The sequence below is a fragment of the Buceros rhinoceros genome, unplaced genomic scaffold (genome assembly GCF_000710305.1).
Source record: "Buceros rhinoceros silvestris isolate BGI_N320 unplaced genomic scaffold, ASM71030v1 scaffold20763, whole genome shotgun sequence".
In the NCBI taxonomy this organism is placed as follows: Eukaryota; Metazoa; Chordata; class Aves; order Bucerotiformes; family Bucerotidae; genus Buceros; species Buceros rhinoceros.
In genome coordinates this window covers 17,716-28,961 of record NW_010402085.1, presented here as the reverse complement: position 1 = coordinate 28,961, position 11,246 = coordinate 17,716, and the positions used below count along the sequence as shown (strand labels likewise).

The following is an 11,246-nucleotide window of genomic DNA, read 5'->3' as shown; positions in this document are numbered from 1 at the left end:
CTGCTCGGTTTTATACTTTCTGATTTTTGAAGCTACATGATAGCTAGTATCTGTTATTTACTGCTTCACCTCCCATCCGTCATCGTTCTGGCTTGCTTATAGGATGGTAAATTTAGTGCCCGCTTACAAAGGAAGGTGTTTTCACAGGGAGAACTGGCAACAGCGGGGCTCTTCTCAGCGCTCCCACAGCAGCTCTCCAGGCCGCCCCTGTCCCCAGTAAGCGCAGGGGCTGCTCCTGGCCCAGCATCCCGAGGCCCAGCGAGGCTGTTGCATTCATGGGCTCACACAGCAGTATGGCTGAGGGCAGCGGGCAGGGCTTCGCAGTCCAGGCTCCACGGCTGATGTACAAGGGCCTGTCACCTTCTGTGTTGTAATTGTTGTTTTCTTTTCCAGATCCTTGTTGGGCATCTATAAACAGGGGGATTCTGATCTGTGACGAGTGTTGCAGTGTTCATCGGAGCCTAGGGCGTCACATCTCTCAAGTGAGGCATCTCAAGCACACGCCATGGCCTCCAACGCTGCTGCAGGTAAAAAATAAAACTGTGTCTTCCTTCATTAAAACTAGAGATACTAAATTTTTAAAACATTTTTTCTGGAATTTAAATCATTAAGCTTTTGTTTGAGGAGGCTGGTGCTTTCAAGCTTTCTTTTTCTGAGTTAGACTCCGTTTACTCCTCTAGTTTTGCTGTGAAAGATCACTGACATCCAAATCGTCTGTGCCTTTTTGATTCGATACCTTTGTTTTGGAAGGTCACCTTCAGCTTTGTTTTCAGACTTTTGCGCTGCATCTGCTTCCACCTGCATTGTCAGTCTAGAGCAAGTCTCTTATTTTGGTAGAGCTGCTGTTGGGAAGAGTAGAGAATTTTGAGAGGGTTCTTACTATGTTCCACACAATAACCCCCGGGGCTTGTGCCTCTTCCCATGCCCTGGCAGGGTGTGGATGCTGCATGTGGAGAGGGAATCTCTGTTGGCTCGCTGTCTGCTTCAGAATAATCGCGGCTCTTTGAGGAGTCAGTCTGTGCAGCAGCACTTCTTCCTGCCTCTCTGTGTGAACGTTGGATTTCAGATGGTCGAAACGCTGTACAACAACGGTGCTAACTCCATCTGGGAACATTCGCTGCTGGACCCCGCCTCTGTGATGAGTGGACGGCGCAAAGCCAGCCCGCAGGATAAAGTGCAGTAAGTGAGGAGCGACGGAGATGGTATTTCTGTGCAAGAGTGATGATTTTGTTCAGTGGTGGCATGGGCAGCGAGGTGTCTGGGGGAGCTGGTGTACATTCTCTTGTGGAAGAGAAATCACACATTTGTTCACACATTTTTTTAAATTTTGATTTTTTTTTTTTTCAATTTTCAATTATTAATGTCTTTTAAATTTATTGCACAAATGGCAATCCACTGCTTGAATTCTCTGAACTATCAATTCCTGACCTCTGGCTTCGACTAGTGAGGACCTTTACTTGTACCCGAACCAAAAGGCTGGGTTGGTTTTTTAATGGAAGTATTTTTCCACGACTTTCTTTGCTAGTAGTAGCATGCCAAGGTCTAATGCAGTCTGCACTTGTGGCTTCTCCTTTCCCCAGAGCATCTGTGTGATCGTGAGAGCACTAATACCTATTTCCTTCCCCTTCTCTTGCTTGGGTTCTCTCTGCAGTCCCAATAAAGCAGAATTCATTAGGGCGAAGTACCAGATGTTAGCATTTGTCCATCGCCTGCCGTGCCGTGAGGACGACAGCGTCACTGCCAAGGATCTCAGCAAGGTCAGTGTGGGTTTTCTGACGTCTGGAGAAGCTACAGCTTGTGTCTTATAGAACAGTGGAATCTGGCTGCATTAAACGAGTCACTTGTGCCTTGAGATGACTGTTGCTGGGGCATGAACACATGTTCACTGGGGCGTGAACAAATACAGCTTGACTTCAGCTGAAGCCACTGGTTTGGGGCAGTGTAAATGGATACTGGAGGTGGCGGAGAGGCATCAGTTTGGGTTAATTTGGAGAAAACGTTTGCCCGAAGCAAGGGCTCTTGCAAACCCATGTCTAAAAGCATGGCTGAGACAACAAATGTTGAATGACAGTTATTGCTGCTGTATTAAGTAAATTCCTGCTTCTTTTTCAGCAACTCCATTCCAGTGTCAGGACAGGGAATCTGGAGACATGCTTGCGATTACTCTCCTTGGGAGCTCAAGCCAACTTCTTTCATCCTGTATGAGCGCTTTAGTCATTACTTGTTACACAGTCAGTTCTTACACTTGGTAATATCTGCACTGATTCCAGCTAATAGACTACTCAGACCTGTTGATTAAGTAGGTATTTTTCTCAACCCCCTGCAGGAGAAAGGCAACACCCCGCTCCACGTGGCTGCTAAGGCAGGACAGACGTTACAAGCAGAATTGTTGGCGGTGTATGGTGCTGATCCCGGCACGCAGGACTCCAATGGAAAAACTCCCGTTGACTATGCAAGGTAGATGCAATGCTCTTACATATTAACTGATGGTCATAAATCACAGGACGAACCTGCCTAGTGAAGTGTCTGTCCTTAGAGCAGTTTGACTGTGAAATGCTAACAAATACACTTTCCAGAAGGAGTGAATGTGTAAAGAGTGAAAATAAGCATTTTCATCATCTCATAGCCTGCGTTCTCCTGGACGCTTGAAACAGCAGTTGGGATCCCAACTGTGCCAGTCGAGCAGCTCACAGCAAAGTTACCCAAGGAGAAGAGTTTCTGCACGTCCAGGAAGCTGTGTTGACTCAGGGAATTGCTGCAGGAAAGGGCTGCACCACACAGATGGGGCAGGGAGCAGGGTTGGAACCAGGCTTTTTGGTGGCAGTGAAGCGTTGGGCGCGTCCTAGAACCTTCAGAAGGGTTCTAGGCTTCCTGCGGGCGGACAGCATTTGTGTCAGGAAAGGTTAAACACAAAGGTCTGTGCTGCTCAGATGGGCAGTAACGAGGCACTGCAAGATCTGCAGCACAACACTGAAGGGTTTTTGTGTTTATATGCAAAATTGCATGTTACCGATCAACTGGAAGCTGCGTGTTTGTGTAAATAAAACATCCTTCCTGGTCTGCTTTTGAATTGAGGCCGTGCGGAGAATCTGATGGCCGAGTAAGTTCGCTTGGTTGCAGAACACAACATGCCACAATATTTCTGTTTCTCAGTGCTGTTAATCAGATGTGAAGGCGGGTGAATCTGCTGCATGAGCTCAGGAGTTGTTTAGGAAATGGTAGATAAAGCATTGAAAATGGCCTCTATAACCTGTTTTTTATACAGCAAAGCAGCAGGCAGAGCTTTTCAGAGTTCTCACTGACCCGTTTTGAGAAGTTCCTAAGTTTATCTATAGTTTTTTTCCCCACTGGAACATACTGTTGAAAATCCTGCTGTGGGTCTGTGCGGTGCTGATCCACTTAGACCTGTGCAGCGTTCAACAGCAGCTTGTCCAAAATCTGCTTCTCGGACCATTTTTGGATTTTTTGTGTGTCTCAGATGAGTAACTAATGGCACTTTTGTGTGTCATCCAGACAAGGTGGGCACCACGAGCTGGCAGAACGCCTGGTGGAAATTCAGTACGAGCTCACCGACAGGTTGGCTTTCTATCTCTGCGGCAGGAAACCGGGTAAGGAGGAGAAACTACACTCTGCGACCTTTCGGTGTTAATTATAGGGCAGTTCAAACGTTTGTGTCAGTGTTAATACACTTTCTATGTGTATTTCAGTTATTTTAATGTTACATTAATTACACAGGAAAAACTTAAAGGAAGTATAAGATGTAACTTTAGTGATAAAGCATTTAAAATTCAAGTAAAACCGCAGGATTTTAAGTGGAGAGATGTTAAAAATGAAGTTTGCTTCTGTTTTCCCACAAATACGTGCTGTGTAAAGGGAATATCCCTGAGAGCGTGGAAAAACCTCTGGATCAGATGAGCGTTGCTCAACTTCCAGGAGTGAAGTGCAGGGAAAATCCAGGTTCTGTGAATGTTGAACGATCTGCAGGAGATGCTGTAGAAACCCTGACTGAAATGCAGGAGCAGGGGAGGGTGCAGGGAGGTGGGACCTTGTGAACACAAGCACGCTTACAGATTTTTGACCATTAGGTGTAATAAAGGCACCTGTGTGAGAACTTAATACATGGGATGTTGATAAGCCTTAATTGGAATCTTTGAGAACACCAGGGGAGTGCGGTAGGAACCTTGTTTTAAGACTTCCAGCTTCCTTAATGAAACTGAGTAATTCTGTGGAAGGTGAACTCCGCTGGGTTTGCCCACTGCCTGTGTTCTGGCCTTCTCATCGCCGTGTCTTTTAGCAAAGCCGAACAGCAGCTGCATGTCCTGACATGAAAACTAGTCCGGTACCAACCTGTTAATGTGTGCTTTGTTTTTGACTCTAGAGCATAAGAATGGGCAGCACTTTGTTATACCTCAGATGGCAGACAGGTGAGTTGCTGATTCTGGGGTGTGTCTGAAAACATGAAAATTAAAAATCCTAATATTAAAGTTTCCTCTCTGAAACAACTGTTAAGCTCATTGTCATTCTCATTTCTTAATGTGTACCGTTATCAGTCTGGGGAGCTTTTTTTCCTAGAAATAATACTGTAATTTACACAAAATCAGAAAATTACAGAAGTGTGTTAAATGCAGGGGGTGGGGGGGTGAGACAGTTAAAACGTGGGATTCCTGGGAAGCAGGTTTTGTCAATAATGCAGTTTCCTGATACAGCGTTTTGAGACTAATACTTGCAAGAAAGCTGCCTTTTTCTCTGAAAATATTTGTACTTTTGATCATCTGAGTGCTTTTTACTTTTGGTTACAATTGGTGAAATGGTAGTTGTGTACAAGGTACCAAGTATTAATCCTGAGTCCCTGTTTTTCTTTTATTGCCATGCAATTGGAAATAAGGCGGCTGTGAGTAAACCACTGTTCAACCTCTTGTAAAATTCCTATGAAAAACTGTCATAACAATTACAGAAACTGTACCAGTTGTTAAAATACTTAGTGTTGAGGTCTGTAGTGTCGTAGACATGCAGGGTTTAGCGGCTGGGTGAAGCGCTGTGTGCTGGCAGTGCAGAGGGAGCGCCGTTTGCCTCGTCACCAGAGAAAGCAGTTGACATGCAGAGCAGGCAACTTCTTCAGCGGTGCCGCAGAGCACCCTGCCTGCCTGACCTCTGCCTCCCGCCCCCCGCTTGCATTCTCAGTTTATTTTTTTTGTCTGTCTAGGCGTCTGCCTCCCCAAACGCTCTGTGATGTCAGTTAATGATCCAGAGGTTTTATTTGAGCCTTTCCACCCTTGTAGGTCAGGGCAGTCTTGTGCTGGGTGACACAAATACGGACTTGGTATTTGCCACCTTCCTGGTCTGTGGCTTGTAGGATAAAATCTGTTCACAGTTTTCACCTTGTGCCTCATGTTCAAGGCTGGAAACTCGTAGAAGAGATTTACTGATCAGTACAGAATGATTTTGGGCATGTCCCAATTGCTGTAGCAATTTGGCAGCCTGATGGTCACCTGCCTTTTACACAGCCCAAGGAAACAAATCCTCCCCAGGGCGTTACGTGGGCTCAGCTGGTTCCGATTCCTTGCAGAAAGCAGTTTGTCAACTGCGGCGTGCCTGCTCCCTGAGCTGTGCTGGTGTGGGTATTTGTGTAACAAAGGTCCTGGGGGGTTCTTTTGTTTTAAACATTGTTGTTTAGAAAAGCTTGAGAAATTAAGTCACTGGCAATATTAGTAATGTGTTAAAAACTATGTTAAAAATACTAAAACATTCAAGCATTTAAAATAAAGTTGCTGTTTTAATCGTGGAATTACTGAAAATAGACTTTGTGTTTAAACAAGCTACTAAATGCTGCAGGTGTAACAGTCCCTTCTTGGTTTCATAGCAGTCTAGACGTATCAGAACTTGCAAAAGCAGCGAAGAAGAAGCTTCAGTCTGTAAGTAGAGCTTTTTTGTCTGGAGGTGGCGAACTCGGCACTTCATCTTTTCTTTCCAAACTGTAATCGTTCCCTTCTACCCTTAGCTAAGCAATCACTTATTCGAAGAGCTGGCCATGGATGTGTACGATGAAGTTGACAGGAGGGAAACAGATGCAGGTGAGTGAAACTCTCTGGAATGCATGAAACGAACTTGAATTGCTACACTCACACAAGACAGTGGTGCAGCACATGTTCTGTTTGAAGTGCTGTTGTATTCAGTTGTTCCTGTTCGTGGTCCTTCCTTTGCCTTACATTGTGTGAAAAAAAAAAAAAAATCTTGTTTTTTACAACAAGGAGAACCCTCTGGGAGGAAGAGCCTTCCTTTGAATTGATTGTGTTTGTGTTTGAAACTGTGGTCTTTTATTCTTCGACAAGAAACGCTGTCCGGGAAGAGCCTTCCTTTGAATTGATTGTGTTTGTGTTTGAAACTCTGGTCTTTTATTCTTCGACAAGGAATGCTGTCCAGTTTGTCCAGTGCAGGAAGGTTGATCCCTTTTTGTGTTTTTTCTCTTCCTCGAGCAGTTTGGCTTGCCACTCAGAATCACAGCACGCTTGTGACAGAGACCACTGTGGTCCCTTTCCTTCCTGTGAATCCTGAATATTCCTCCACCAGGAATCAGGTATGAAACCACCTTAATACTGCTGTTGTTGAACAGGGCAGGTATTGTAAGTAGTGTTGCTTTGCTGTGGAGGAGTTGTGTCTACTTTGTAAAAAGGTTAAAGTGGTTCCAGGTTTCCCCTGCCCTGGGGTTTGTAGCTTGATCATTTAAATCACAACTTTTGCAATAAATGTAATCGAACCATCGACTTGCTGTAAGTGCTGTAGTTGCAGTTTCACATGGGAACTCTGCTGTTCTTCTAATACATAACGTGATTTTTTTTTTGTGCATTTTTCTGAAATTTAGGGAAGACAGAAACTGGCTCGCTTTAACGCCCATGAATTTGCTACACTAGTTATAGATATTTTAAGTGACGCCAAACGAAGACAACAGGGGAATCCTCTCACAGGTTCCAAAGGTGAGGAGACTTCTAGCTGTCAGCTCTTCTACATGCTGTTCTTTAGTCATACCATAGCCTCATCGAAAAGTACTACATGGGTGAAGAAAGTGATTCTTACTGGTTTCATAAAACCAAGTCATGTGGATAGGAAGCTGTTGACAGCGTTCATTAGGCCTCCAAAATAGTGCCCAAGTACAGGAGACTTGTCTGTTAACCATGTGACAAATAGCAGCCTTAAGTCAAGTGGGGTGTGTGCAGTTCAGGGGCATCTTCGCTGTAATTTAGATGATCTTGAGCTAATTGTGAGTTTGCCAGAATTTCTGTATTTCTTGAGTGTGCAAGAGATCAAAGGACACAAATACCTTTGGCACAAGCAGGCATGGTTCTAGCCACGAGGGTATGAAACAGCATCTGAACCCTAGTTCTCCTGCTGGAGAGAAAATGCAAAAAATATCTTTTCTAACTTTTACAGCCTGTATTCTTCATTTGAACGTTGACATCCACTTGTCCAGCATAGTCTGTCATGTTTTATTTTTCCCCTTATGTGACTTTTATTAAGCTGCTAAAGCATGATTCTCACCACTTGAACTTGTCTAAATCTTCCAAGAAAAGAAAAGACGAGCGGTAGAACTCGACATTTTGGACAGTAATAATCCATATTTATTGCGTGCATCTAAACAAAAGTTTTTTAACTGGGCTGCTCAAATGATGCTTCATCATGACACATCTTGTAACGTCTCTCTGATTGAAGGCCTTTTCTGATTATTCTTTTTAATGACTTTAAAGTATGCTCTTCCATTTCTTGTCGGAACTTACCAGCACATTTTTAAACGGTGTATGTCAATCTCCAGAAAACGTGGAACTGATACTCAAGTCAATCAGCAACCAGCATAGCAGTGAAGGTCAGGATAATGACCAGCCCGACTACGACAGCGTCGCTTCCGATGAAGACACGGATCTGGAAACAAGTGCAGCTAAATCAAACAGGCAGAAGGTAGGTGTCAAATACTTATCTGCACACCAGATCTTACTCACAAAGGCAACCTGCAGCCATCTGCTCAGAGGAGCTAAGAGTTGATTGATTTCAAAGTTCTTTATATTGAACTAAAATTAGTTTAGTGAATAGTTCTTGTTCATTTGAACCGTGATTCCTTTAGCACAAGTACATGAAAAGCCCTTGAACTCTCTTGGTCTTGTTTTCTCTCGGGAGTCTGTTTCTCGGTGGTGTGAGTGGTGTCCTTTCCTATTCCCAGAGCCTGGATTCGGACCTGTCAGATGGGCCAGTGACAGCCCAGGAGTATATGCAAGTCAAAAACGCGTTGGTGGCTTCTGAGGTGAAGATTCAGCAGCTAATGAAAGTGAACATCAACTTGAGCGATGAGCTGAGAGTCATGCAGCAAAAGGTAACAGGCCCAGCAGTGAACCCCTGCACCCCCGGGTGTGTTTGAAGTTGACGGGAATCAAACCGCTGAAACCGGAGACGCAATAACCCAATATTCAGATAGTGAGAAAACTTCTTTTCAAATGGAGCTGCTTTGGAATCAGGTACAAGACTTTAAATGTCGGTGTGCAGCACAAGCTTTGAACGTGTTTTTGTGGAGGTGATGGTGATCTGCTCAGTTTGCTTGGACATCAGTTTTTCAAGTCACAAGGTACTTTTTGCTGTCTTGCTTCAAGATAAGCAGCTCTCAGCAGGGAGTGCTAGCACACACACACCTTGCGGGCGCGCACGGATCTGTGTATGTGCTTCCAGCTTTTCCCTTAAATGGTTTTTTTCTCATTAGTAAGCCTAGCTGGAATGAAGGGAAATTAAAATCCCAGTCCAGTTGGGCAGCAGAAAATCACCTGAAATGGGCAATACAAGATAAAGCTCTTGTATTTACCTTGTATTGATTTGTTTGAATCTGTGGAAAGTTGCACGTGAAAGATATAGTGATGAACTCAATTACTGCTTCAAACCTTCTCTGTGGGTTTTGTCCAGACGAGGATAAGGTAGAGGTATCTCACACAAACAGAAAACAGAATGTTTTTGCTAAAATCCTGAATTTATAGCTCCAAAACCCCGATTTCGAAGCCAGACCTTCTAATCTTCATATAAACATATCAACAATTTGTTGAATGCTTTGCCATTGTTCTGGTAAATAGAGATTTTTGTGGGGCAGAGGGGAATTTCTGTCTGTACTGAGTTCACTCTCCTGTCATGCTAGTCTAGGAAGGGCTGGCTGCTTCCTCAAATTAATTCTTTACCTAGTGTTAGAAATCCTTTCCGAAGTAATTGCAGTGCTGCCAGACGTGCAGCAAGCGCTGCAGAAAGCTCTCTCCTGGAGAGACAGTTGTTCAGGCTGGGCCGCTGCAGAGGTGAACCTGTGCTGGGAGCCTGTTTCCTGTGGTTTTGGGGCAAGGAGGCTGATCTTGGAGAGCAGGGAAACTGCTGAGCTCAGCGTCTGAGGCCACGCCAGTTCAGCAGAGGGGAGTATCCTCGTCTGTTCAGCGCCAGCCTTCTCTTAGAACTGCGTTCAGCCTTTTGGATCTGGCGGAATGGTGAATGCTGAGAGGAACTGAAGAGATCTCGTGCTGTGTCCTTGGTCTTGTAACAGCTTGTACTGGTTAAGCATTTCTCTGCATCGAGTGAATTAACTCTTCACTTATAGAGAGTTTCTTCAAACAGATATAGTCTCTTTAGGGTGAAAAAACAACCTTCAGGGCCTGTGAACGGAGGCTGTAGCTGATGTGGCGCAGCAGGAAGGAAGTCACCGCTAGGCTGTGGCTGAGCTTGGCTTGGAAGGTGGCGTAGCCAGGGCTCACTCACCTCGGAGACGGGGTGCACTGATGTGTCCTGATGACATATGTAGCTTGGGGCTGCTTGAACTCGGTGGTGAAGAATGGACACAGCCCTGTGCCATTGCTGAGGGTGGGAGAGGGGGCACAGCCACTGGGAACTTCAGGACAATACTGGAATTCTCTGCTGGGTTATTTGTGGCGAGACACCAATATATTTGTATTACTTCAGCAACTCCAAGGCAGCAGATGTTTTTCAAGAGTCTCTTTTTTTACTTGTTTTCTAAGCAAGAGCTCAGAAGGTTGTAAACTAAAAAATCCACCCGCTCTGTATCACCTCGTTAGCCAACAGTGAATCTAATCTTTTGCTTAGTAATTGCCATGCAAAAGATTAATTAAAGAAGAGGCAAAGCTATGCTTGGAGAATGCCACTTTAGAGTAGATTCTTCCTCAGTAGAAATGAACATAGTTCTGTTACTTTGATGGGCATTCTAGTTGAAAGGGTTTTTTTGTGCCTGCAGATATTTTTAGGTGCTTATAGGTGGTTAAGAGTTTGTTTTGAGTTGGCTCAGGCAGCTGAAACTGCACCAAAAGCACATTTATAAAATTTAGACTTTTGCAAGAAGGAGACTATAAAGTTGCCCTGTTTAATTGCCTCTAATGACAGACGTTAAAGGGGTGGCTTGGCTCCTGGCTGACCCTCAAACCTCGGTGTATTTTACTACAAAGCACACAAAGTGGGGAGGGAAAGCATCAATTAGCTTGGTAGAGGCCTGCACCTTGGATTTAGGGTTCTGGGAAGTGCTCTAGGCAAAACAGGATGCAAAGTAAATGCAAGCAGAAAACACGCAATTCTCTGTTTAAAAGGGCATCAGCCATTTGAAGTATTTTCTTCAATTATCGTTAGAGAATTGCTGACACTGAATTTTCTATGTCTTTTCTTCCTGATGTGTTAATATAGCAAACTTATTCTGAGTAACTCCACACAAAAAAAATTAGAATTGTTGCATTTTTACTATCCATCATAATAAAAAGCTTTTAAAATATTTCTTGTTGGCTTCTTAGAAAGCAGGTGCTGACACTTCTTTTCCATAAGCTGCACTCTCTTCTTGCTTTGCAGAGCAAGCTCTAGTTTTCTCTGTGCCGCCTCTGGTGCCTGTGCTGTAGTTCTGGCATCTTCAGATTTCCCGATGTTAAAGCCCTCTTTAAGTTCCGTATTGACTCCTGAAACGGATAGCTTTGCTTGAGAAGCTGTTGCGTTGGCTCCTTCCCCCCATGACCTCGTTATGGTACACGATGCACATGCCAGTGCAGCCAGGCTGGGAGAAATGGGTTGTGTGGTTTTTAACTACGACAGCCAATTTTAAGAGCTAATTTACTTGCATCCCAGCAAAAAGTGCTGGAAACCAGCATATAAATACTCCCAGATTTGGATCACAGATGTTTCGATGCCTGTACCAAGCAAGTCAAGTAGATTTTGAAAAAGGAATCAAACCCCAGCTACCAGTACATGGG

General features: G+C 44.3%; 1 protein-coding gene across 1 annotated transcript in view; it reads left to right on the top strand.

The window, feature by feature from the left end:
- Positions 1-389: 389 nt before the first annotated feature.
- GIT2 (G protein-coupled receptor kinase interacting ArfGAP 2) overlaps positions 390-11,246 on the top strand; it is a gene marked incomplete at its 5' end in the record, with an annotated part of 21,487 nt that continues 10,630 nt past the window's right edge. The window contains 13 exons of the mRNA XM_010132537.1: positions 390-527; positions 1,067-1,179; positions 1,652-1,757; positions 2,113-2,199; positions 2,327-2,457; positions 3,514-3,608; positions 4,379-4,424; positions 5,861-5,912; positions 5,999-6,071; positions 6,477-6,574; positions 6,860-6,971; positions 7,805-7,947; positions 8,207-8,356. Of these exons, the coding sequence (XP_010130839.1) occupies positions 390-527; positions 1,067-1,179; positions 1,652-1,757; positions 2,113-2,199; positions 2,327-2,457; positions 3,514-3,608; positions 4,379-4,424; positions 5,861-5,912; positions 5,999-6,071; positions 6,477-6,574; positions 6,860-6,971; positions 7,805-7,947; positions 8,207-8,356 (1,344 nt within the window). The remainder of the gene's footprint in view (positions 528-1,066; positions 1,180-1,651; positions 1,758-2,112; positions 2,200-2,326; positions 2,458-3,513; positions 3,609-4,378; positions 4,425-5,860; positions 5,913-5,998; positions 6,072-6,476; positions 6,575-6,859; positions 6,972-7,804; positions 7,948-8,206; positions 8,357-11,246) is intronic.